This window comes from Scyliorhinus torazame, chromosome 26 (assembly GCF_047496885.1).
Source record: "Scyliorhinus torazame isolate Kashiwa2021f chromosome 26, sScyTor2.1, whole genome shotgun sequence".
Lineage (NCBI taxonomy): Eukaryota > Metazoa > Chordata > Chondrichthyes > Carcharhiniformes > Scyliorhinidae > Scyliorhinus > Scyliorhinus torazame.
Window position 1 is genome coordinate 31820447 of NC_092732.1, and position 27405 is coordinate 31847851.

General features: G+C 55.3%; 1 protein-coding gene across 1 annotated transcript in view; it reads right to left on the reverse strand.

Moving 5' to 3' along the window:
* Positions 1-27043, reverse strand: part of rhbg (Rh family B glycoprotein) — an 83948-nt gene extending 56905 nt beyond the window's left edge. The window contains 3 exon segments of the mRNA XM_072490583.1: positions 8439-8589; positions 10964-11153; positions 25950-27043. Of these exon segments, the coding sequence (XP_072346684.1) occupies positions 8439-8589; positions 10964-11153; positions 25950-26139 (531 nt within the window). The 5' untranslated portion in view covers positions 26140-27043.
* Between the last annotated feature and the right edge of the window lie 362 nt (positions 27044-27405).

A 27405-nucleotide genomic window follows, 5' to 3' on the forward strand; every position in this document is an offset into this window, starting at 1 on the left:
ATACTGAGGGACAGTGTGTGAGAGAGAGTGTTATAACTGAGAGTCTGATACTGAGGGACAGTGTGAGAGAGAGAGTGTTATAACTGAGAGTCTGATACTGAGGGACAGTGTGTGAGAGAGAGTGTTATAACTGAGAGTCTGATACTGAGGGACAGTGTAACAGAGAGAGTGTTATAACTGAGAGTCTGATACTGAGGGACAGTGTAACAGAGAGAGTGTTATAACTGAGAGTCTGATACTGAGGGACAGTGTGAGAGAGAGTGTTATAACTGAGAGTCTGATACTGAGGGACAGTGTGTGAGAGAGAGTGTTATAACTGAGAGTCTGATACTGAGGGACAGTGTAACAGAGAGAGTGTTATAACTGAGAGTCTGATACTGAGGGACAGTGTGTGTGAGAGAGAGTGTTATAACTGAAAATCTGAGACTGCGGGACAGTGTAACAGAGAGAGTGTTATAACTGAGAGTCTGATACTGAGGGACAGTGTGTGAGAGAGAGTGTTATAACTGAGAGTCTGATACTGAGGGACAGTGTGTGAGAGAGAGTGTTATAACTGAGAGTCTGATACTGAGGGACAGTGTGAGAGAGAGTGTTATAACTGAAAGTCTGATACTGAGGGACAGTGTGAGAGAGAGAGTGTTATAACTGAGAGTCTGATACTGAGGGACAGTGTGAGAGAGAGAGTGTTATAACTGAGAGTCTGATACTGAGGGACAGTGTAACAGAGAGAGTGTTATAAATGAGAGTCTGATACTGAGGGACAGTGTGAGAGAGAGAGTGTAATAACTGAGAGTCTGATACTGAGGAACTGTGTGAGAGAGAGAGTGTTATAACTGAAAGTCTGATACTGAGGGACAGTGTGAGAGAGAGAGTGTTATAACTGAGAGTCTGATACTGAGGGACAGTGTGACAGAGAGAGAGTTATAACTGAGAGTCTGATACTGAGGGACAGTGTGTGAGAGAGAGTGTTATAAATGAGAGTCTGACACTGAGGGACAGTGTGAGAGAGAGAGTGTTATAACTGAGAGTCTGATACTGAGGGACACTGTGCGAGGGAGAGTGGTATAACTGAGAGTCTGATACTGAGGGACAGTGTAACAGAGAGAGTGTTATAACTGAGAGTCTGATACTGAGGGACAGTGTGAGAGAGAGTGTTATAACTGAGAGTCTGATACTGAGGGACAGTGTGTGAGAGAGGGTGTTATAACTGAGAGCCTGATACTGAGGGACAGTGTGAGAGAGAGAGTGTTATAACTGAGAGTCTGATACTGAGGGACAGTGTGTGAGAGAGAGTGTTATAACTGAGAGTCTGATACTGAGGGACAGTGTGAGAGAGAGAGTGTTATAACTGAGAGTCTGATACTGAGGGACAGTGTGAGAGAGTGTTATAACTGAGAGTCTGATACTGAGGGACAGTGTGAGAGAGAGTGTTATAACTGAGAGTCTGACACTGAGGGACAGTGTGAGAGAGAGTGTTATAACTGAGAGTCTGATACTGAGGGACAGTGTGTGAGAGAGAGTGTTATAACTGAGAGTCTGATACTGAGGGACAGTGTAACAGAGAGAGTGTGATAACTGAGAGTCTGATACTGAGGGACAGTGTGTGAGAGAGAGTGTTATAACTGAGAGTCTGAGACTGAGGGACAGTGTGAGAGAGAGAGAGTTATAACTGAGAGTCTGATACTGAGGGACAGTGTGTGAGAGAGGGTGTTATAACTGAGAGTCTGACACTGAGGCACAGTGTAACAGAGAGAGTGTTATAACTGCGAGTCTGATACTGAGGGACAGTGTGTGAGAGAGAGTGTTATAACTGAGAGTCTGATACTGAGGGACAGTGTGTGAGAGAGTGTTATAACTGAGAGTCTCACACTGAGGGACAGTGTGAGAGAGAGTGTTATAACTGAGAGTCTGATACTGAGAGACAGTGTGTGAGAGAGTGTGTTATAACTGAGAGTCTGACACTGAGGGACAGTGTGTGAGAGAGAGTGTTATAATTGAGAGTCTGATACTGAGGGACAGTGTGTGAGAGAGTGTTATAACTGAGAGTCTGATACTGAGGGACAGTGTGTGAGAGAGAGTGTTATAACTGAGTGTCTGATACTGAGGGACAGTGTGAGAGAGAGAGTGTTATAACTGAGAGTCTGATACTGAGGGACAGTGTGTGAGAGAGTGTTATAACTGAGAGTCTGATACTGAGGGATAGTGTGAGAGTGAGAGTGTTATAACTGAGAGTCTGAGACTGAGGGACAGTGTGTGAGAGAGAGTGTTATAACTGAGAGTCTGATACTGAGGGACAGTGTAACAGAGAGAGTGTTATAACTGAGAGTCTGATACTGAGGGACAGTGTGTGAGAGAGAGTGTTATAACTGAGAGTCTGATACTGAGGGACAGTGTGAGAGAGAGAGTGTTATAACTGAGTGTCTGATACTGAGGGACAATGTGGGAGAGAGAGAGTGTTATAACTGAGAGTCTGATACTGAGGGACAGTGTAACAGAGAGAGAGTGTTATAACTGAGAGTCTGATACTGAGGGACAGTGTGTGAGATAGTGTTATAACTGAGACTCTGATACTGAGGGACAGTGTGTGAGAGAGAGTGTTATAACTGAGAGTCTGATACTGAGGGACAGTGTGAGAGAGAGAGTGTTATAACTGAGAGTCTGATACTGAGGGACAGTGTGAGAGAGAGAGTGTTATAACTGAGAGTCTGATACTGAGGGACAGTGTAACAGAGAGAGTGTTATAACTGAGAGTCTGATACTGAGGGACAGTGTGTGAGAGAGGGTTTTATAACTGAGAGTCTGATACTGAGGGACAGTGTGTGAGAGAGGGTGTTATAACTGAGAGTCTGATACTGAGGGACAGTGTAACAGAGAGAGAGTTATAACTGAGAGTCTGATACTGAGGGACAGTGTGAGAGAGAGAGTGTTATAACTGAGAGTCTGATACTGAGGGACAGTGTGTGAGAGAGAGTGTTATAACTGAGAGTCTGATACTGAGGGACAGTGTGAGAGAGAGAGTGTTATAACTGAGAGTCTGATACTGAGGGACAGTGTGTGAGAGAGAGTGTTATAACTGAGAGTCTGATACTGAGGGACAGTGTAACAGAGAGAGTGTTATAACTGAGAGTCTGATACTGAGGGACAGTGTAACAGAGAGAGTGTTATAACTGAGAGTCTGATACTGAGGGACAGTGTGAGAGAGAGTGTTATAACTGAGAGTCTGATACTGAGGGACAGTGTGTGAGAGAGAGTGTTATAACTGAGAGTCTGATACTGAGGGACAGTGTAACAGAGAGAGTGTTATAACTGAGAGTCTGATACTGAGGGACAGTGTGTGTGAGAGAGAGTGTTATAACTGAAAATCTGAGACTGCGGGACAGTGTAACAGAGAGAGTGTTATAACTGAGAGTCTGATACTGAGGGACAGTGTGTGAGAGAGAGTGTTATAACTGAGAGTCTGATACTGAGGGACAGTGTGTGAGAGAGAGTGTTATAACTGAGAGTCTGATACTGAGGGACAGTGTGAGAGAGAGTGTTATAACTGAAAGTCTGATACTGAGGGACAGTGTGAGAGAGAGAGTGTTATAACTGAGAGTCTGATACTGAGGGACAGTGTGAGAGAGAGAGTGTTATAACTGAGAGTCTGATACTGAGGGACAGTGTAACAGAGAGAGTGTTATAAATGAGAGTCTGATACTGAGGGACAGTGTGAGAGAGAGAGTGTAATAACTGAGAGTCTGATACTGAGGAACTGTGTGAGAGAGAGAGTGTTATAACTGAAAGTCTGATACTGAGGGACAGTGTGAGAGAGAGAGTGTTATAACTGAGAGTCTGATACTGAGGGACAGTGTGACAGAGAGAGAGTTATAACTGAGAGTCTGATACTGAGGGACAGTGTGTGAGAGAGAGTGTTATAAATGAGAGTCTGACACTGAGGGACAGTGTGAGAGAGAGAGTGTTATAACTGAGAGTCTGATACTGAGGGACACTGTGCGAGGGAGAGTGGTATAACTGAGAGTCTGATACTGAGGGACAGTGTAACAGAGAGAGTGTTATAACTGAGAGTCTGATACTGAGGGACAGTGTGAGAGAGAGTGTTATAACTGAGAGTCTGATACTGAGGGACAGTGTGTGAGAGAGGGTGTTATAACTGAGAGCCTGATACTGAGGGACAGTGTGAGAGAGAGAGTGTTATAACTGAGAGTCTGATACTGAGGGACAGTGTGTGAGAGAGAGTGTTATAACTGAGAGTCTGATACTGAGGGACAGTGTGTGAGAGAGAGTGTTATAACTGACAGTCTGATACTGAGGGACAGTGTGTGAGAGAGAGTGTTATAACTGAGAGTCTGATACTGAGGGACAGTGTAACAGAGAGAGTGTGATAACTGAGAGTCTGATACTGAGGGTCAGTGTGAGAGAGAGTGTTATAACTGAGAGTCTGATACTGAGGGACAGTGTGTGAGAGAGAGTGTTATAACTGAGAGTCTGATACTGAGGGACAGTGTGAGAGAGAGTGTTATAACTGAGAGTCTGATACTGAGGGACAGTGTAACAGTGAGAGTGTTATAACTGAGAGTCTGATACTGAGGGACAGTGTGTGAGAGAGTGTTATAACTGAGAGTCTGACACTGAGGGACAGTGTGAGAGAGAGAGTGTTATAACTGAGAGTCTGATACTGAGGGACAGTGTGAGAGAGAGTGTTATAACTGAGAGTCTGATACTGAGGGACAGTGTAACAGAGAGAGTGTTATAACTGAGAGTCTGATACTGAGGGACAGTGTGTGAGAGAGTGGTATAACTGAGAGTCTGACACTGAGGGACAGTGTGTGAGAGAGAGTGTTATAACTGAGAGTCTGACACTGAGGGACAGTGTGAGAGAGAGAGTGTTATAACTGAGAGTCTGATACTGAGGGACAGTGTGAGAGAGAGAGTGTTATAACTGAGAGTCTGATAATGAGGGACAGTGTGTGAGAGAGAGTGTTATAACTGAGAGTCTAATACTGAGGGACAGTGTGTGAGAGAGAGTGTTATAACTGAGAGTCTGAGACTGAGGGACAGTGTGTGAGAGAGAGTGTTATAACTGAGAGTCTGATACTGAGGGACAGTGTAACAGAGAGAGTGTTATAACTGAGAGTCTGATACTGAGGGACAGTGTGAGAGAGAGAGTGTTATAACTGAGAGTCTGATACTGAGGGACAGTGTGTGAGAGAGAGTTATAACTTAGAGTCTGATACTGAGGGACAGTGTGTGAGAGAGAGTGTTATAACTGAGAATCTGATACTGAGGGACAGTGTGTGAGAGAGAGTGTTATAAATGAGAGTCTGATACTGAGGGACAGTGTGTGAGAGAGAGTGTTATAACTGAGAGTCTGATACTGAGGGACAGTGTAACAGAGAGAGTGTGATAACTGAGAGTCTGATACTGAGGGTCAGTGTGAGAGAGAGTGTTATAACTGAGAGTCTGATACTGAGGGACAGTGTGTGAGAGAGAGTGTTATAACTGAGAGTCTGATACTGAGGGACAGTGTGAGAGAGAGTGTTCTAACTGAGAGTCTGATACTGAGGGACAGTGTAACAGTGAGAGTGTTATAACTGAGAGTCTGATACTGAGGGACAGTGTGTGAGAGAGTGTTATAACTGAGAGTCTGACACTGATGGACAGTGTGAGAGAGAGAGTGTTATAACTGAGAGTCTGATACTGAGGGACAGTGTGAGAGAGAGTGTTATAACTGAGAGTCTGATACTGAGGGACAGTGTAACAGAGAGAGTGTTATAACTGAGAGTCTGATACTGAGGGACAGTGTGTGAGAGAGTGTTATAACTGAGAGTCTGATACTGAGGGACAGTGTGTGAGAGAGTGTTATAACTGAGAGTCTGACACTGAGGGACAGTGTGAGAGAGAGAGTGTTATAACTGAGAGTCTGATACTGAGGGACAGTGTGAGAGAGAGAGTGTTATAACTGAGAGTCTGATACTGAGGGACAGTGTAACAGAGAGGGTGTTATAACTGAGATTCTGATACTGAGGGACAGTGTGTCAGACAGTGTTATAACTGAGAGTCTGATACTGAGGGACAGTGTGTGAGAGAGAGTGTTATAACTGAGAGTCTGATACTGAGGGACAGTGTGTGAGAGAGAGTGTTATAACTGAGAGTCTGATACTGAGGGACAGTGTGTGAGAGAGAGTGCTATAACTGAGAGTCTGATACTGAGGGACAGTTTGTGAGAGAGAGTGTTATAACTGAGAGTCTGATACTGAGGGACAGTGTAACAGAGAGAGTGTGATAACTGAGAGTCTGATACTGAGGGTCAGTGTGAGAGAGAGTGTTATAACTGAGAGTCTGATACTGAGGGACAGTGTGTGAGAGAGAGTGTTATAACTAAGTCTGATACTGAGGGACAGTGTGAGAGAGAGTGTTATAACTGAGAGTCTGATACTGAGGGACAGTGTAACAGTGAGAGTGTTATAACTGAGAGTCTGATACTGAGGGACAGTGTGTGAGAGAGTGTTATAACTGAGAGTCTGACACTGAGGGACAGTGTGAGAGAGAGAGTGTTATAACTGAGAGTCTGATACTGAGGGACAGTGTGAGAGAGAGAGTGTTATAACTGAGAGTCTGATACTGAGGGACAGTGTGAGAGAGAGAGTGTTATAACTGAGAGTCTGATACTGAGGGACAGTGTGTGAGAGGGTGTTATAACTGAGAGTCTGACACTGAGGGACAGTGTGTGAGAGAGAGTGTTATAACTGAGAGTCTGACACTGAGGGACAGTGTGAGAGAGAGAGTGTTATAACTGAGAGTCTGATACTGAGGGACAGTGTGAGAGAGAGAGTGTTATAACTGAGAGTCTGATAATGAGGGACAGTGTGAGAGAGAGAGTGTTATAACTGAGAGTCTGATACTGAGGGACAGTGTGAGAGAGAGAGTGTTATAACTGAGAGTCTGATACTGAGGGACAGTGTGAGAGAGAGAGTGTTATAACTGAGAGTCTGATACTGAGGGACAGTGTGTGAGAGGGTGTTATAACTGAGAGTCTGACACTGAGGGACAGTGTGTGAGAGAGAGTGTTATAACTGAGAGTCTGACACTGAGGGACAGTGTGAGAGAGAGAGTGTTATAACTGAGAGTCTGATACTGAGGGACAGTGTGAGAGAGAGAGTGTTATAACTGAGAGTCTGATAATGAGGGACAGTGTGTGAGAGAGAGTGTTATAACTGAGAGTCTGATACTGAGGGACAGTGTGAGAGAGTGTTATAACTGAGAGTCTGATACTGAGGGACAGTGTGAGAGAGAGTGTTATAACTGAGAGTCTGATACTGAGGGACAGTGTAACAGAGAGAGTGTTATAACTGAGAGTCTGATACTGAGGGACAGTGTGAGAGAGAGAGTGTTATAACTGAGAGTCTGATACTGAGGGACAGTGTAACAGAGAGAGTGTTATAACTGAGAGTCTGATACTGAGGGACAGTGTGTGAGAGAATGTTATAACTGAGAGTCTGATACTGAGGGACAGTGTGTGAGAGAGAGTGTTATAACTGAGAGTCTGATACTGAGGGACAGTGTAACAGAGAGAGTGTTATAACTGAGAGTCTGATACTGAGGGACAGTGTGAGAGAGAGAGTGTTATAACTGAGAGTCTGATACTGAGGGACAGTGTGTGAGAGAGAGTGTTATAACTGAGAGTCTGATACTGAGGGACAGTGTAACAGAGAGAATGTTATAACTGAGAGTCTGATACTGAGGGACAGTGTGTGAGCGAGAGTGTTATAACTGAGAGTCTGAAACTGAGGGATAGTGTGTGAGAGAGAGTGTTATAACTGAGAGTCTGATACTGAGGGACAGTGTGTGAGAGAGGGTCTTGTATTGGAGGGTCTGATCTGAGGATGTGTTGGGGAAAGGGCTCGCAATGTCCAGTAGCCTGGCGAAAGTTGTGTATTGTTGTGTATTTTTCCCGCCACAGATCGCGTCTCGAGTCTGGGAGAGTTTGCATCCTGCTGCGTGTCACATGGAGATCTGCTTTTGTTTGGGCCGATGTACACTGTGTTCTCTGCGGGAACAGTGTCCCCTGTGTTCCTGACTGCAACACGGCTTTCAAAACAGCCGGCCTGTCTCTCACGCTGTTCCCAGACACGTTCCCCCCCCCCCCCCGTCCCCCCGTCCCCCCCTCAGCCCCTCGCCACCTCGCTGCATTCCCTCGCGTCCCTGTCTGCCAGCCACACCGCCAGAAGCCTTTCGCGCCATCTGGGCTGTTCGACCACGTGGGCCATCACCAATTCGTTCTCTCCTCAACCGAGGCTCGCCGGCTTGTCTGCCTGGGCTCACAAACCCCCTCCCCCGCCTCCCCCCCCCCACCACCCCCCCCACCCCCCCCCCCCCCCCCCCCCCCCACCACCCCCACCCCACCCCCCAAACCGCGGCCGCTTTATCGGAAGCCTCACCTCCATCACTGACAGGAGGACAAACTCGTTGATGGAGAAGAGGGCGGATTCGAAGACGGTCATGATGAGGAGCTGGGCGGGGCTGGTCTTCCCCAGGAGGGCCCCGAAGGAGATGAGAACGGAGCCCGTGCAGAAGTCGGCGTTGATCATGCTGCAAGTGGCACACAGAGGTTCAGAGAGTCGGCAGGGCAAACGGAAATCCCCGAGGGGGCCCACACGGGGTAATCATTGAGGGTCTGGGGGAGGGGGGGGGTCTTCGTCACACTCGGGACCTTCGCCAAACATTCCCACAAAGTCCCTCTGTGATTGAAGAATATCCATTCCCCTCAACTCCCTCCATTCCCCTCAACTCCCTCCATTCCCCTCAACCCCCTCCATCCCCCTCAACTCCCTCCATCCCCCTCAACTCCCTCCATTCCCCTCAACCCCCTCCATCCCCCTCAACTCCCTCCATCCCCCTCAACTCCCTCCATTCCCCTCAACCCCCTCCATCCCCCTCAACCCCCTCCATCCCCCTCAACTCCCTCCATTCCCCTCAACTCCCTCCATTCCCCTCAACTCCCTCCATTCCCCTCAACCCCCTCCATCCCCCTCAACCCCCTCCATCCCCCTCAACTCCCTCCATTCCCCTCAACTCCCTCCATCCCCCTCAACTCCCTCCATTCCCCTCAACCCCCTCCATCCCCCTCAACTCCATCCCCCTCAACCCCATCCAACCCCTCAATCCCCTCCATCACCCTCATCCCCCTCAACTCCCTCCAACCCCTCAACCCCTCCAACCCCTCAACTCCTCCATCCCCTCAACTCCTCCATTCCCTCAACCCCTCCATTCCCCTCAACTCCCTCCACATTTCCGCCCCTCCATTCCCAGCGTCTCCTCCACCCTCCCTTCAAACTCTCTCCAACGCCCCCCAACTCCAGCGTCCTTACTTCCCCTCAGTCAACTGCCCTCTTAGCCCCCTCCCCACTCTCCACCCCCTCCCCACTCTCCACACCCTCCCCACTCTCCCCATCCCCACTCTCCCCCTCCCCCTCCCCACTCCCCCCCATCCCCACTCTTCCCCCTCCCCTCCCCACTGTCCCCCCACCCCCTCCCCCACGCCCTGCCCACTCTCCCCCTCCCCACTCCCCCATCCCCACTCTCCCCCTCCCCCTCCCCACTCTCCCCCCACCCCCTGCCCACTCTCCCCCTCCCACACTCCCCCTCCCCTCCCCACTCTCCCCCCAGCCCCTGCCCACTCTCCCCCTCCCCCCTCCCACACTCCCCCTCCCCTCCCCTTCCCCTCCCCACTCTCCCCCTCCCCCACCCCCTCCCCACTCTCCCCTCCCCCTCCCCACTCTCCCCTCCCACTCCCCACTCTCCCCCATCCCCACTCTCCCCCTCCCCACTCTCCCCCCTCCCCACTCTCCCCCCTCCCCACTCTCCCCCCTCCCCACTCCCCAATCTCCCTCCCCTCTCCCCCTCCTCCACCCCACTCCCCCTCCCCCTCCCCGCTCTCCCCCCCTCCCCCTCCCCATCCCCCTCCCCATCCCCCTCCCCACTCTCCCCCCACCCCCTGACAACTCTCCCCCTCCCACTCTCCCCCTCCCCCTCCCCTTCCCCTCCCCACTCTCCCCCCACCCCCTCCCCACTCTCCCCCTCCCACTCTCCCCCCACCCCTCTCCACTCTCCCCCTCCCCACTCTCCCCCATCCCCACTCTTCCCCATCCCCACTCTCCCCCCTCCCCACTCCCCCCTCCCCTCCCCACTCTCCCCCTCCCCACTCTCCCCCTCCCCCTCCCCTTCCCCTCCCCACTCTCTCCCTCCCCACTCTCCCCCTCCCCCTCCTCTTCCCCTCCCCACTCTCCCCCTCCCCACTCTCCCCCTCCCCCCTCTCCCCACCCCCTCCCCACTCTCCCCCCACCCCCTGCCCACTCTCCCCCTCCCACTCTCCCCCTCCCCCTCCCCTTCCCCTCCCCACTCTCCCCCCCACCCCCTCCCCACTCTCCCCCTCCCACTCTCCCCCCACCCTCCCCCTCCCCACTCTCCCCCATCCCCACTCTCCCCCATCCCCACTCTCCCCCCTCCCCACTCCCCCCTCCCCTCCCCACTCTTCCCCTCCCCACTCTCCACCTCCCCTTCCCCTCCCCACTCTCCCCCTCCCCACTCTCCCCCTCCCCACTCTCCCCCTCCCCCTCCCCTTCCCCTCCCCACTCTCCCCCTCCCCACTCTCCCCCTCCCCCCTCTCCCCCACCCCCTCCCCCCTCCCCACTCTCCCCCTCCCCCTCCCCACTCTCCCCCTCCCCCTCCCCACTCTCCCCCTCCCCTCCCCACTCTCCCCCCTCCCCACTCTCCCCCTCCCCCTCCCCACTCTCCCCCTCCCCTCCCCACTCTCCCCCCTCCCCCCCTCTCCCCCACCCCCTCCCCCCTCTCCCCCCACCCCCTCCCCACTCTCCCCCTCCCCCTCCCCACTCTCCCCCTCCCCCTCCCCACTCTCCCCCTCCCCTCCCCACTCTCCCCCTCCCCTCTCTCCCCCTGTCGATACCTCTCGATGCCAATGTGGATCTTGCCGTCCTCCTTCATGCCATGCAGCCAGCCCTGGACCAAGGTCGCCCACTGGAGGGAGAACGCTGCCAAGATGAAGTTGAACCCCACGCTGCTGTAGCCGTACTTCTTCAGGAAGGTCATCAGGAAGCCAAATCCCACGAAGATCATCACGTGGACGTCCTGAAAACCTGGGATGGGGGGGGGGGGGGGGGGGGGGGGGGGCGGTGGGTGGATTGGTGGGGGGGTGGGGGGGGGGCAGCATCCCGAGTAAGGGGATGGGGAAGGAGGGAGAGAGAGAGAGAGGGAGAGAAAATAGGAGGGGGTCACTGTTGAGCAAGTTCTCCGCCACGTCCAATCGGGATTAGGATCAGAAGTTGGCCATTCAGCCCCTCCGAGCCTGCTCCGCCATTCAATTAGACCCTGGCTGATCTCTTCCTGGTCTCAAACCCACTTCCCTACCTGTTCCCCAAGTCCCTTTAACCTGTTATTTAACCAGAACTGTATCCCTCTCCTTTTTGAAACCATTTAATGATTCAGATTCCACCGCACTATGGGGGCAGCGAGTTCCTCAAATTCACCCCCCTCGGCGAGAAGTAGCTCCTCCTCTTCTCAGTTCTAAATCTACCGCCTCTCAACCTATATCCGTGACCTCCCGTTCTAGATTGTCCCACAAGGGGGAACATTTGGTCTACGTTGACTTCATCAATCCCTTTTCGTATTTTGCACGCCTCGATCAGATCCCCTCTCATCCTTCTAAACTCCCGCGAGTATGAGCCCAAACTGTTCAATCTCCTCGTACGTCAACCCTTTCATCCCCGGAATCAATCTGTGGACCCTCCTCTGAACTGCCTCCAATGCCACCACATCCTTCCTCAAATAAGGAGACCAAAACTGGACACAACACTCCAGATGTGGTCTCACCAACACCCTATGCAACGACACTTTGCTACTTTTATACTCAAGTCCTACTAAGACACCGAGATCCCGCTGCCCAGGGGCACCTCGAATCTGCTTTCCATTTCGATAATAATAATCTTTATTGTCACAAGTAGGCTCACATTAGCACTGCAATGAGGTTACCGTGAAAAGCCCCTAGTCGCCACATTCCCGGCGCCTGTTCGGGTACACAGAGGGAGAATTCAGAATGTCCAAATTCACCTAACAAGCACGTCTTTCGGGACTTGTGGGAGGAAACCGGAGCGCCCGGAGGAAACCCCACGCACTCACGGGGGAGGGCGTGCAGACTCCGCCCAGACAGTGACCCAAGCCGGGAATCGAACCCGGGACCTGGGCGCCGTGAATCAACCGTGCTAACCGCTGTGCTCGCGTGCTGCCCACGTATAATTTGCATTTCTATTTGTTTGGCCAAAATAGTGAACCTCACACACGCCCGCATTGAAGTGCGTCTGCCGGGATTTGGCCCATTCTGAGGGAGTGGGAAGTGGTGGTGGGGGAGGGAGGGGGGTGGGGGGCGGTGGCAAGGAAAGATTTGTCTGTGGGATGATGCTGTGAGCAGACTGGCTGCCTCGTTCGCCCTGCACAGGTGACGGCACGCCAGCTCGGGTAGAAACACCGGTTTGTCCACTTGGCAGATGGATTGCCGTTTCTCCAGCTGGAACCAGTTCGCACTGCCTTTGGTGATCAGACAGTTCGAGCCCGGGGCTCCGGTGGTGAGGCGTCACTATTCCTTCACTTAGTCAGCTGCCCACAGGCGTATCTTCTCGGAGCTCCGGGAGAGACGGACAGGCCGCCTTTCACAGGGGGCACTGGTCCCTGGGGCCCCGCACGCTACACTATGCCAACACGCCCCCTGACACGGCACTTAACTTCCAACCTAACCCAACTACAACACGTCCAGAGTCGCTCCCACATTTACGCGTGTCGATATCCCCTATGGCACCCAAATTAAATTCCTCCACAGCCCCTACACCCCCTCCCTATCTCTGTCACCTCCTCCAGCCCCCTACACCCCCTCCCTATCTCTGTAACCTCCTCCAGCCCCGACACCCCCTCCCTATCTCTGTAACCTCCTCCAGCTCCTACACCCCCCTCCCTATCTCTGTAACCTCCTCCAGCCCCCTACACCCCCTCCCTATCCCTGTAACCTCCTCCAGCCCCTACACCCCTCCCTATCTCTGCAACCTCCTCCAGCCCCTACACCCCCTCCCTCTCTCTGCAAGCTCCTCCAGCCCCTACACCCCCTCACTATCTCTGTAACCTCCTCCAGCCCCCTACACCCCCTCCCTATCTCTGTAACTTCCTCCAGCCCCTACACCCTCTCCCTATCTGTGTAACCTCCTCCAGTCCCTACACCCCCTCCCTATCTCTGTAATCTCCTCCAGCCCCTACACTCCCTCCCTATCTCAGTAACCTCCTCCAGCCCCTACACCCCCTCCCTATCTCTGTAACCTCCTCCAGCTCCTACACCCCCTCCCTATCTGAAACCTCCTCCAGCCCCTACACCCCCTCCCTATCTCTGTAACCTCCTCCAGCCCCGACACCCCCTCCCTATCTCTGTAACCTCCCCCAGCCCCTACACCCCCTCCCTATCTCTGTAACCTCCTCCAGCCCCTACGCCCCCTCCCTATCTCTGTAACCTCCTCCAGCCCCTACACCCCCTCCCTATCTCTGTAACCTCCTCCAGCTCCTACACCCCCTCCCTATCTCTGTAACCTCCTCCAGCCCCTACACCCCCTCCCTATCTCTGTAACCTCCTCCAGCCCCTACACCCCCTCCCTATCTCTGTAACCTCCTCCAGCCACTACACCCCTCCCTATCCCTGTAACCTCCTCCAGCCCCTACACCCCTCCCTACCTCTGCAACCTCCTCCAGCTCCTACACCCCCTCCCTATCTCTGTAACCTCCTCCAGCCCCGACACCCCCTCCCTATCTCTGTAACCTCCCCCAGCCCCTACACCCCCTCCCTATCTCTGTAACCTCCTCCAGCCCCTACGCCCCCTCCCTATCTCTGTAACCTCCTCCAGCCCCCTACACCCCCTCCCTATCTCTGTAACTTCCTCCAGCCCCTACACCCTCTCCCTATCTCTGTAACCTCCTCCAGTCCCTACACCCCCTCCCTATCTCTGTAATCTCCTCCAGCCCCTACACTCCCTCCCTATCTCAGTAACCTCCTCCAGCCCCTACACCCCCTCCCTATCTCTGTGACCTACTCCAGTCCCTACACCCCCTCCCTATCTCTGTAACCTCCTCCAGCCCCTACACCCCCTCCCTATCTCTGAAACCTCCAGCCCCTACACCCCCTCCCTATCTCTGTAACCTCCTCCAGCCCCCTACCCCCCTCCCTATCTCTGTAACCTCCTCCAGCCCCTACACCCCCTCCCTATCTCTGAAACCTCCAGCCCCTACACTCCCTCCCTATCTCTGTAACTTCCTTCAGCCCCTACACCCCCTCCCTATCTCCGTAACCCCCTCCACCCCTACACCCCCTCCCTATCTCCGTAACCCCCTCCAGCCCCTACACCCCCTCCCTATCTCTGTAACCCCCTCCAGCCCCTACACCCCCTCCCTATCTCCGTAACCCCCTCCAGCCCCTACACCCCCTCCCTATCTCTGTAACCTCCTCCAGCCCCTACACCCCCTCCCTACCTCTGTAACCCCCTCCAGCCCCTACACCCCCTCCCTATCTCCGTAACCCCCTCCAGCCCCTACACCCCCTCCCTATCTCTGTAACCTCCTCCAGCCCCTACACCCCCTCCCTATCTCTGTAACCCCCTCCAGCCCCTACACCCCCTCCGAGATCTCTGCAACCTCCTCCAGCCCCTACACCCCCCCCCCATCTCTGTAACCTGCTCCAGCCCCTACACCCCCTCCCTATCTCTGTAACCTCCTCCAACCCCCTACTCCCCCTCACTATCTCTGTAACCTCCTCCAGCCCCTACATCCCCTCCCTATCTCTGTAACCTCCTCCAGCCCCTACACCCCCTCGCTATCTCTGTAACCTCCTCCAGCCCCTACACCCCCTCCCTCTCTCTGCAACCTCCTCCAGCCCCTACACCCCCTCCCTATCTCTGTAACCTCCTCCAGCCCCCACACACCCCTCCCTATCCCTGTAACCCCCTCCAGCCCCTGCACCCCCTCCCTATCTCTGTAACCTCCTCCAGCCCCTACACCCCCTCCCTATCTCTGAAACCTCCTCCAGCCCCTACACCCCCTCCCTATCTCTGTAACCTCCTCCAGCCCCTACACCCCCTCCCTATCTCTGTAACCTCCTCCAGCTCCTACACCCCCTCCCTATCTCTGTAACCTCCAGCCCTCTGGAATTCCCTCCCTAAACCTGTGCCCCTCTCTCTCTCTATCTCTCCGTCTCTCTCTCCTTTAAGACGCTTTTGTACAGTCTACAAGGGTGGGGACAGCCAAAACCCTTGAGGCGTATGAAGAAAGTCAGAACATACTGAAGCGGGAAATTAGGAGGGCTAGGAGGGATCACGAAAAGTCCTTGGCAAGTAGGATTAAGGTGAATCGCAAAGCTTTTTATTCATATGTAAAAAGCAAGAGGGTGGCCAGGGAAAGGATTGGACCGCTTCAGGACAACGGAGAGACTCTATGTGTTGAGCCAGAGGAAATGGGCGAGGTAGTAAATGACTCAATGTACACCAAAGAAAGGGGCTTTGTGGGAGATGATTTATGGATAGGGTGTGTGGACAGGCCTGGGTCAGATTGACATCAAAAAGGGGGCGGTGTTGGGTCTGTTGAAAGATATTAAGATAAGTCGCCTGGGCCAGATGGAATTTATCCCAGAATTTTGAGGGAAGCAAGGGAGGAAATTGCTGGGGCCTTGACTGACATCTTTCTATCCTCATTGGCTACAGGCGAGATCCCAGAGGACTGGAGAATAGCTAATGTGGTACCGCTGTTTAAGAAAGGTAGCAGGGATAATCCTGGAAACTGTAGGCCGGCGAATCTCACGTTAGGTAAATTATTGGAGAGAATTCTCAGGGACAGGATTTATACCCATTTGGAAACAAATGGGCTCATTAGCAACAGACAGCATGGTTTAGTGAAGGGGAGGTCGTGCCTCACCAACTTGATCGAGTTTTTTGAGGGGGTGACAAAGGTGACTGATGAGGGGAAGGCGGTGGATGCTGTTTACATGGACTTCAGTAAAGCCTTTGACAAGGTGCCTCATGGCCGACTGGTACTAAAGGTGAAGTCACACGGGATCAGAGGTGAGCTGGTAAGATGGATACAGAACTGGCTGGGTCACAGGGTAGCAGGAGAAGGTGTTTTTCTGAATGGAAGGTTGTGACTAGTGGTGTTCCACAGAGATCGGTGCTGGAGCCTCTGCTGTTTGTGGTGTCCATAAACGGTTTGGAGGAGAATGTAGCTGGTCTGATTGGTCCGTTCGCGGATGACACCAGGGTTGGAGGAGTGGCCGATCGTGTTGAGGATTGTCAGAGGATGCAACAGGACATAGATAGGTTGGCGACTTGGGCAGAGAAATGGCAAATGCAGTTTAATCCGGAGAAATGTGAGGTGATGCATTTTGGTCGGTCTAACACAGAGCGGAAATATACCGTAAATGGCAAAACTCTTCGGGATATAGAAAGTCAGAGATCTGGGCGTGCAGGCCCACAGATCTTTGAAGGTGGCAACACAAGTGGACAAGGTAGTCAAGAAAGCAGACGGAATGCTCGCCTTCATTGGACGGGGCATCGAGTATAAAAACTGGCGAGTCAGGCTGCAGTTGTACAGAACCTTGGTAAGGCCGCACTTGGAATGTTGCGGACAATTCTGGTGGCCACACTACCAGAAGGAGGTGGAGGCTTTGGAGAGGGTGCAGGGGAGGTTCACCAGGACGTTGCCGGGTCTGGAGGGTGTTAGCGATGAGAGGCTGGATAGACTCGGACTGTTTTCATTAGAGAGACGGAGGTTGAGGGGCGACCTGATCGAGGTCTGTAAGATTATGCGGGGTGTGGATAGAGCGGATGGGCAGGCACTCTTTCCCAGGGTGGAGGGGTCAGTCACCAGGGGGCACAGGTTTACGGTCCGTGGGGCAAAGTTTAGAGGGGATGTGCGAGGCAGGTTTCCACAGAGGGTGGTGAGTGTCTGGAACGCGTTGCTAGGGGAGGTTGTGGAAACAGATACATTAACGGTGTTCAAAAGGCATCTTGACAAACACATGGACAGGACGGGTATAGAGGGACACGGCACGAGGAAGGGCTGAGGGTTTGGGCCAAGGTTGGTGTGGTAGTATATATTGGGGGTCATGTGGGACTGGAAGCCCTAATGTCATTGGCTGACAGATCCCGGGTCCTGGTTGGCCGTTGACCTCTAGCTCCGCCCTGAAGGCGGAGTATAAGAAGCCGGAGTCTTCCCCCGCAGGCCAGTTTACTATCGAGCTGCGGGGGAACAGACACGCTTAATAAAGCCTCATCGACTTCACTCTATTCGTCTCACGGAGTCTTTGTGCGCTACAATTTATTAAGCGTGCCTAAAAAAGACTATGGAGCTCAGGATCATTCCGGAATGCCTGAGGATCAGCCCCCACGCAGTGAACGCGGCAGCAGCCTTCAAGCACTGGCAGACTTGCTTCGAGGCCTACCTCAGAACGACCACAGGCCGGGTCTCAGAAGACCAAAAACTGCAGGTCCTGCACTCGAGGGTGAGCACGGAGATTTTCTCCCTCATCGAAGACTCGGACGATTTCCAGACGGCGTTCGCAGCACTGAAAAGTCTCTATGTCCGCCCTGTTAACCAAATCTACGCTCGCTACCAGCTCGCGACAAGACGGCAAGGTCCCGGAGAATCGATGGACGAATTCTACGCCGCGCTGCTGATTTTGGGACGAGCCTGCAGCTGCCCGTCGGTGAACGCAAATGAACACACGGACATGTTAATGCGCGATGCTTTTGTGGCAGGTATGCAATCCTCCCAAATCCGCCAAAGACTTCTAGAAAAAGAGTCGCTCGGACTCTCAGAGGCACGGGCCCTAGCAGCCTCCCTAGACGTGGCCGCGCGTAATACCCGCGCCTACGGCCCCGACCGCGCGGCAACCCATTGGGCCCCGTACGTACCCGTCGCGGCAAACCCCCTACCCCCCCCCCCCCGGACACCCCACAGGCTTGCGCGGTCCAAACGCCGAGTCGCACCGGGGGCGCCCGCTGCTATTTCTGCGGCCAGGCGAAACACCCCCGGCAGCGCTGCCCGGCCCGCGCAGCAATCTGCAAAAGCTGCGGGAAAAAGGGCCATTATGCGGTTGTGTGCCGGTCCCGCGAGGTTGCCGCCGTCCCGGGAGCACAGGGAGCCCTGCAAGCAGTTTACGCGCCCCACCCGCTGGCGCAGCCGCTCTGGGTCCCGACCACCGCGGTCCCGGGAGAACTGGGAGCCCTGCACGCCGCTTACGCTCCCCAACCCCCCTCCCCGCAGCCCATGCATGACCCGCCGCCGGCGCTACCGCTTTGGGTCCCGGCCAACACTCTCCACGGAGAGGAGGGAGTTTTGCGCGTCCCTAACGCCCCCCTAACCCCCACCCCGCGCCCCGCGCCTGACCCGCCGCCGCCACCTACTTGGGCCCCGACCACCGCTGTCTCCGGTGAGGGAGCTCCGCGCGGTCCTAGCACTCGCGGTCCTAGCGCTCGCGGTCCTAACGCTCCCCAACCCCCCCCAGCACACCATGTGCGACCCGCAGACGCCGCCATTTTGGGTCCCGGCCACCACGAGGGGAGGAGGGGCGCCGCCATCTTGGACCGCCCCAGACCTGTACGACGCGTGGGGGCGGCCATTTTGTCCACCCCCGCCGCCATCTTGTGACCCCCCAGCCACTTGCGATGTATGGGGGCGGCCATTTTGTCCATCCCCGACGCCATCTTGGACGGCAACAACGGACCCCACTCCACTACTACAACCACGGCTCGCTTCAATTACGCTCGATCAAGCTCGGCCCCGGACACTCCAGACGACGACGACAACGGTGCTAATAAACGGCCACGAGACGCCATGCCTAGTCGACTCTGGGAGCACGGAGAGCTTTATACACCCCGACACGGTAAGACGCTGTTCCTTGACCACCTATCCCAGCGCACAAAAGATTTCCCTAGCTGCAGGATCCCACTCCGTACAGATCCAAGGATTCTGCATAGTTACCCTAACGGTGCAGGGGAGGGAGTTCAAAAACTACAAACTAAACGTCCTTCCCCAACTCTGTGCCCCCACCTTGCTGGGATTAGATTTCCAATGCAATCTACAGAGCCTTACGTTCAAATTCGGCGGCCCCATACCCCCACTCACTATCTGCGGCCTCGCTACCCTCAAGGTGCAACCCCCGTCCTTGTTTGCGAACCTCACCCCGGATTGCAAACCCGTCGCCACTAGGAGCAGACGGTACAGCGCCCAGGACCGGACCTTCATTCGGTCCGAAGTCCAGCGGCTACTAAAGGAAGGCATAATCCAGGCCAGCAATAGTCCCTGGAGAGCGCAGGTGGTAGTAGTGAAGACAGGGGAGAAACAAAGGATGGTCATTGACTATAGCCAGACCATCAACAGGTACACACAACTAGACGCGTACCCTCCCCCCCGCATATCCGACATGGTCAATCGGATTGCCCAATATAAGGTCTTCTCCACCGTGGACCTCAAGTCCGCCTACCATCAGCTCCCCATCCGCCCAAGTGACCGCAAGTACACAGCCTTCGAGGCAGACGGGCGATTATACCATTTCCTAAGGGTCCCATTTGGCGTCACAAACGGGGTCTCGGTCTTCCAACGGGAGATGGACCGAATGGTTGATCAACATGGGTTACGGGCCACGTTCCCGTATCTCGACAATGTAACCATCTGCGGCCACGATCAGCAGGACCACGACGCCAACCTCCAAAAATTCCTCCAGACCGCCAAAGCCTTGAACCTCACGTACAACGAGGACAAGTGCGTTTTTAGCACCGATCGGCTAGCCATTCTGGGCTACATAGTGCGCAATGGGATAATAGGCCCCGACCCCGAACGTATGTGCGCCCTCATGGAATTTCCCCTCCCGCACTGCCCAAAAGCCCTGAAACGCTGCCTGGGGTTTTTTTCATACTACGCCCAGTGGGTCCCCCAGTATGCAGACAAGGCCCGCCCCCTAATACAGACCACGACCTTCCCGCTGTCGACAGAGGCTTGCCAGGCCTTCAGCCGCATCAAAGCGGATATCGCAAAGGCCACGATGCGCGCCATCGACGAGTCCCTCCCCTTCCAGGTCGAGAGCGACGCCTCCGACGTAGCTCTCGCGGCCACCCTTAACCAAGCGGGCAGACCCGTGGCCTTTTTCTCCCGGACCCTCCACGCCTCAGAAATCCGCCACTCCTCAGTGGAAAAGGAAGCCCAAGCCATAGTGGAAGCTGTGCGACATTGAAGGCATTACCTGGCCGGCAGGAGATTCACTCTCCTCACGGACCAACGGTCGGTAGCCTTCATGTTCGATAATGCACAGCGGGGCAAAATCAAAACGACAAGATCTTAAGGTGGAGGATCGAGCTCTCCACCTTCAACTACGAGATCTTGTACCGGCCCGGAAAGCTGAATGAGCCGTCCGATGCCCTATCCCGCGGCACATGTGCCAACGCACAAATTAACCGCCTCCAAGCCCTCCACGAGGACCTCTGCCACCCGGGGGTCACTCGGTTTTACCACTTCATCAAGTCCCGCAATCTCCCATACTCTTTAGAGGAGGTCCGTACAGTCACAAGGAACTGCCACATCTGCGCAGAATGCAAGCCGCATTTTTTCAGGCCGGATGGAGCGCACCTGATTAAGGCTTCCCGCCCCTTTGAACGCCTCAGTTTGGATTTCAAAGGACCCCTCCCCTCCACCGACCGCAACGCATATTTTCTTAATGTGGTGGACGAATACTCCCGCTTCCCTTTTGCCATTCCCTGTTCTGACATGACCGCGGCCACAGTCATTAAAGCCCTGAACAGCATCTTCACGCTGTTCAGTTACCCCGCATACGTCCACAGCGACAGGGGGTCCTCTTTCATGAGTGACGAGCTGCGCCAGTTCCTGCTCAGCAAGGGCATAGCCTCAAGCAGGACGACCAGCTACAACCCCCGGGGGAACGGGCAAGTAGAGAGGGAGAACGGCACGGTCTGGAAGGCCGTCCTACTGGCCCTACGGTCCAGGGACCTCCCAGTTTCACGGTGGCAGGAGGTCCTCCCGGACGCTCTCCACTCCATCCGGTCGCTATTATGTACGAGCACTAATCAAACGCCTCACGAGCGTCTCCTTGTCTTCCCTAGGAGGTCCTCCTCTGGAACGTCGCTGCCGACCTGGCTGGCGGCCCCAGGACCCATCCTGCTCCGAAAGCACGTGCGGGCACATAAGGCGGACCCGTTGGTCGAAAGGGTTCACCTCCTCCACGCGAACCCGCAGTACGCCTACGTGGAGTACCCCGACGGCCGACAGGACACGGTCTCCCTGCGAGATCTGGCGCCCGCCGGCAACACGCACACCCCCCCGACACCATCAACCCAACCGCCCCCCTTCCTGCCACCACCGCACCCCGCGACCGCCCCCTTCCCAGGAGGATCGGTTCCCCTCCCCTCAGGCCCGACCAAGAATAAAGCCCAAGCTGAAACCGTAAGGCTCCTGGAGGCGACAACACCGGTACAAGCACCACCACCACCACCGGGACCGAGGCGATCGACACGGACGACCAGACCACCCGACCGACTCGTGGCGTCGATCTAAAACTAAATATGGACTTTTCACAAGAACAGTTTGCTTTTCTTCCCATACCCTCTGTAAATAGTTGCAACAGGACAAAATTGTCCAATACTGTATTGCCTTGTGAATGTTTTTTTTCCTCCCAGGACCAGCCCTGTAAACCCTTACCACCATACGAAGCGTCACCCCGCCGGGTTCATTTTTGACAAGGGGTGAATGTGGTAGTATGTATTGGGGGTCATGTGGGACTGGAAGCCCTAATGTCATTGGCTGACAGATCCCGGGTCCTGGTTGGCCGTTGACCTCTAGCTCCGCCCTGAAGGCGGAGTATAAGAAGCCGGTGCCTTCCCCCGCAGGCCAGTTTACTATCGAGCTGCGGGGGAACAGACACGCTTAATAAAGCCTCATCGACTTCACTCTATTCGACTCACGGAGTCTTTGTGCGCTACACTGGGTTAGCTAATTAGTCGCAGTCTGGACCCTGCTCTTTCTCTGCGTCTTTTTGCTAGTTTGACAATTAATCTTTATTATTGTCACCAGTAGGCTTACATTAACACGGCAATGAGGTGACCGTGAAAAGCCCCTAGTCGCCACATTCCCGGCGCCCGTTCGGGTACACAGAGGGAGAATTCAGAATGTCCAATTCACCCAACAGGCACGTTGTTTGGGACTTGTGGGAGGAAGCCGGAGCGCCCGGAGGAAACCCACGCAGACACGGGGAGGACGTGCAGACTCCGCACAGACAGTGACCCGAGCCGGGAATCGAACCCGGGACCCTGGAGCTGTGAAGCAACAGTGCTAACCACTGCGCTACCGTGCCGCCCAGTTCCAGTGCCCCAGGCATCGATCGGTAAAGTTCTTTCGAAACCCGTCCTCAGCTGAGCGCTGCGTCTGTCCTCTGAGCTGTCTGCCCCTGCAACAAGCTGTGGAATTGCCCACAGGAGCAGCCGCTCCGGGTTCAAAGGTGAATTAGGTAAACAATTGCGACAGGAACGGCTAATTCGGAGCGCAGTTTTCTTTTTAACCCATTCCTGCCCCGCCCAATGGCCCAGGGATCTGCTCAGCTCCCTCCCCACTCCGACCCCAGTGTCGGAATCTGGGCGGACACAAACCAGTGGCAATGTTGAGGGAGCGCCGCACTGTCAGAGGGTCAGTGCTGAGGGAGCGCCGCACTGTGGGAGGGTCAGTACTGAGGGAGCGCCGCACTGTCAGAGGGTCAGTACTGAGGGAGTGCCGCACTGTCAGAGGGTCAGTCCTGAGGGAGTGTCGCACTGTGGGAGGGTCAGTACTGAGGGAGCGCCGCACTGTGGGAGGGTCAGTGCGGAGGGAGCGCCGCACTGTGGGAGGGTCAGTACTGAGGGAGCGCCACACTGTCAGTGGGTCAGTACTGAGGGAGCACCGCACTGTGGGAGGGTCAGTACTGAGGGAGAACCGCACTGTGAGAGGGTCAGTACTGAGGGAGCACCGCACTGTCAGAGGGTCAGTACTGAGGGAGCGCCGCACTGTGGGAGGGTCAGTACTGAGGGAGTGCCGCACTGTGGGAGGGTCAGTACTGAGGGAGTGCCGCACTGTGGGAGGGTCAGTACTGAGGGAGTGCCGCACTGTGGGAGGGTCAGTACTGAGGGAGCGCCGCACTGCGGGAGGGTCAGTACTGAGGGAGCGGCGCACTGTGGGAGGGTCAGTACTGAGGGAGCGCCGCACTGTCAGAGGGTAAGTACTGAGGGAGTACTGCACTGTCGGAGGGTCAGTACTGAGGGAGTGCCGCACTGTCAGAGGGTCAGTACTGAGGGAGCGCCGCACTGTCAGAGGGTCAGTACTGAGGGAGTGCCGCACTGTCAGAGGGTCAGTACTGAGGGAGTGCCGCACTGTCAGAGGGTCAGTACTGAGGGAGCGCCGCACTGTCAGAAGGTCAGTACTGAGGGAGTGCCGCACTGTCAGAGGGTCAGTACTGAGGGAGTGCCGCACTGTCAGAGGGTCAGTACTGAGGGAGCGCCGCACTGTGGGAGGGTCAGTACTGAGGGAGTGCCGCACTGTCAGAGGGTCAGTACTGAGGGAGCGCCGCACTGTCAGAGGGTCAGTACTGAGGGAGTGTCGCACTGTGGGAGGGTCAGTGCTGAGGGTGTGCCACACTGTGGGAGGGTCAGTACTGAGGGAGTGCCACTCTGTGGGAGGGTCAGTACTGAGGGAGCGCCGCACTGTCAGAGGGTCAGTACTGAGGGAGCACCGCAGTGTCAGAGGGTCAGTACTGAGGGAGCGCCGCACTGTGGGAGGGTCAGTACTGAGGGAGCGCCGCACTGTGGGAGGGTCAGTGCGGAGGGAGCGCCGCACTGTGGGAGGGTCAGTACTGAGGGAGCACCGCAGTGTCAGAGGGTCAGTACTGAGGGAGTGCTGCACTGTCGGAGGGTCAGTACTGAGGGAGTGCCGCACTGTCAGAGGGTCAGTACTGAGGGAGCGCCGCACTGTCAGAGGGTCAGTACTGAGGGAGTGCCGCACTGTCAGAGGGTCAGTACTGAGGGAGTGCCGCACTGTCAGAGGGTCAGTACTGAGGGAGCGCCGCACTGTCAGAAGGTCAGTACTGAGGGAGTGCCGCACTGTCAGAGGGTCAGTACTGAGGGAGTGCCGCACTGTCAGAGGGTCAGTACTGAGGGAGCGCCGCACTGTGGGAGGGTCAGTACTGAGGGAGTGCCGCACTGTCAGAGGGTCAGTACTGAGGGAGCGCCGCACTGTCAGAGGGTCAGTACTGAGGGAGTGTCGCACTGTCGGAGGGTCAGTACTGAGGGAGTGCCACTCTGTGGGAGGGTCAGTACTGAGGGAGCGCCGCACTGTCAGAGGGTCAGTACTGAGGGAGCACCGCAGTGTCAGAGGGTCAGTACTGAGGGAGCGCCGCACTGTGGGAGGGTCAGTACTGAGGGAGCGCCGCACTGTGGGAGGGTCAGTGCGGAGGGAGCGCCGCACTGTGGGAGGGTCAGTACTGAGGGAGCGCCGCACTGTCAGAGGATCAGTACTGAGGGAGCGCCGCACTGCGGTTGGGTCAGTGCTGAGGGAGCGCCGCACTGTCGGAGAGTCAGTACTGAGGGAGTGCTGCACTGTCAGAGGGTCAGTACTGAGGGAGCGCCGCACTGTCAGAGGGTCAGTACTGAGGGAGCGCCGCACTGTCGGAGGGTCAGTACTGAGGGAGTGCCGAACTGTCAGAGGGTCAGTACTGAGGGAGAGCCGCACTGTGGGAGGGTCAGTACTGAGGGAGTGCCGCACTGTGGGAGGGTCAGTACTGAGGGAGTGCCGCACTGTCGGAGGATCAGTACTGAGGGAGTGCCGCACTGTCAGAGGGTCAGTACTGAGGGAGCGCCGCACTGTCGGAGGGTCAGTACTGAAGGAGTGCCGAACTGTCAGAGGGTCAGTACTGAGGGAGCGCCGCACTGTGGGAGGGTCAGTTCTGAGGGAGTGCCGCACTGTGGGAGGGTCAGTACTGAGGGATCGCCGCACTGTGGGAGGGTCAGTACTGAGGGAGTGCCACACTGTCGGACGGTCAGTACTGAGGGAGTGCCGCACTGTCGGAGGATCAGTACTGAGGGAGTGCCCCACTGTCGGAGGGTCAGTACTGAGGGAGTGCTGCACTGTGGGAGGGTCAGTACTGAGGGAGTGCCGCACTGTGGGGGGGTCAGTACTGAGGGAGTGCCGCACTGCCGGATGGGCTGTCTTTACGATCAGCCCCCTCTGGTGGGAAAGAAAGATCCCACGGCACTATTTGAAGAAAAGTAAGACGGGGGATTGGGGTGGAGGGGCGTGGTGGTGTGTGGGGAATTGTCCCCTTCATGGCGCTGGACCGAAATCTACCCCGCAACCAACGTCACTTCCAGTCCACAATGATCACGTTTTGGGAGCTTGCTCTGTGAGTACCTGTTGTGTTTTGTCCGACGCAAAGCACCTTTGGGCCACCCCTCTCCCCTCGTATTGTGAAAAGCCCCTCCCCCCCCCCAAAAAAATGTACTCCTGGCGAGGGCCAAAAATAAAATAAACAGAAGTGTGACGCCGCCTGTGGGCGAATAGCTGCTTCGGCATGCTCTCCTGGCTTTTCTTTCTGTTGTTGTGTCCCCCCCATCCCCTCTCCTTAGCGTAGCAATTCCACCCCACCCGCCGTGGCCAGAAGGCGGGGGCGGCTATTCGGCAAGGAGGGGCATCGCATCTTTTGAGGTGCGTCTCCCCGCGCTCCGGGGTGAGAGGAGGAGGAGGTGTGGGTGGATGAATCCAGCACCAATACCGCGATAGAGAGAGAGAGAGAGAGAGAGACATAAGGTTAAAGAGATTTATTTGGTCTCACTCACTGGGATACCTAAAGTAGAATTCATTGTCGCCGTCGGTCACGTTCTCCTGCGCCTTCCGCCTGGACCAGCCGCTGGGGTCCGTGTCGCCGTCGTAGCGGACGAAGACGGCGAAGAGGATGATGAGGAGGAGCTGGAGGAGGAGGCAGATGAGGGGCAGTTTGAGCCGCATGTTGGTGGATGTGATGCCCATGGTTCGACTCGGCTTGTTCAGGGGGCCAGAGACTCCGGGTGGGGTGCCGCAGGCTAAAACCTCTCTCTCTCTCTCGCTCTATCTCTCTCTCACTCTGTCCCGCACTCTCTCTCTCTCTCTCTCGCTCTATCTCTCTGTCACTCTGTCCCGCACTCTCTCTCTCTCTCTCTCGCTCTATCTCTCTCTCACTCTGTCCCGCACTCTCTCTCTCTCTCGCTCTATCTCTCTCTCACTCTGTCCCGCACTCTCTCTCTCTCTCTCGCTCTATCTCTCTCTCACTCTGTCCCGCACTCTCTCTCTCTCTCGCTCTATCTCTCTCTCACTCTGTCCCGCACTCTCTCTCTCTCTCTCTCTCGCTCTATCTCTCTGTCACTCTGTCCCGCACTCTCTCTCTCTCTCTCTCTCTCGCTCTATCTCTCTCTCACTCTGTCCCGCACTCTCTCTCTCTCCCTCGCTCGCTCTATCTCTCTCTCACTCTGTCCCACACTCTCTCTCTCTCGCTCGATCTCTCTGTCACTCTGTCCCGCACTCTCTCTCTCTCTCGCTCTATCTCTCTGTCACTCTGTCCCGCACTCTCTCTCTCTCTCTCTTTTGCTCTATCTCTCTCTCACTCTGTCCCGCACTCTCTCTCTCTCTCGCTCTATCTCTCTCTCACTCTGTCCCGCACTCTCTCTCTCTCTCTCTCGCTCTATCTCTCTGTCACTCTGTCCCGCACTCTCTCTCTCTCTCTCTCTCGCTCTATCTCTCTCTCACTCTGTCCCGCACTCTCTCTCTCTCCCTCGCTCGCTCTCTCTCTCTCTCACTCTGTCCCGCACTCTCTCTCTCTCTCTCTCGCTCTCAGCCGAGCTTCCGACTCGCGGGTCAAGGCTACGGAGCAAATCAACAGCAGATAATGCCGTCAGGCACAGCCAGGGCAGCGCTGACAGGGTTGCAGCGAGGGGCAGAGAGACGAGCCTTTTATACAGACCCAGGAGCCAGGGGCGGAGCCAGATTCCCACCCAGTTTTCGGTCCAGCAGAGACAAACAGAAAACACACACACAAAGCAAAGGCAGGCAGGGACAATGATTTTGGCCAGCTTGTAGTGCGGGGCACGGCAGACAAGGATGGGAGGAGTCCATTCGATCCATTGATCTGTGCAACCCACCTGTCGGAATGGACAATGTCCAGGCTCGGGGTTGGCAAGGGGCAAGCGACATTCGCGCCATACAAGTGCCAGGCAATGACCATCTCCGACAAGAGAGGATCGAACCATCGCCCCGTGACAT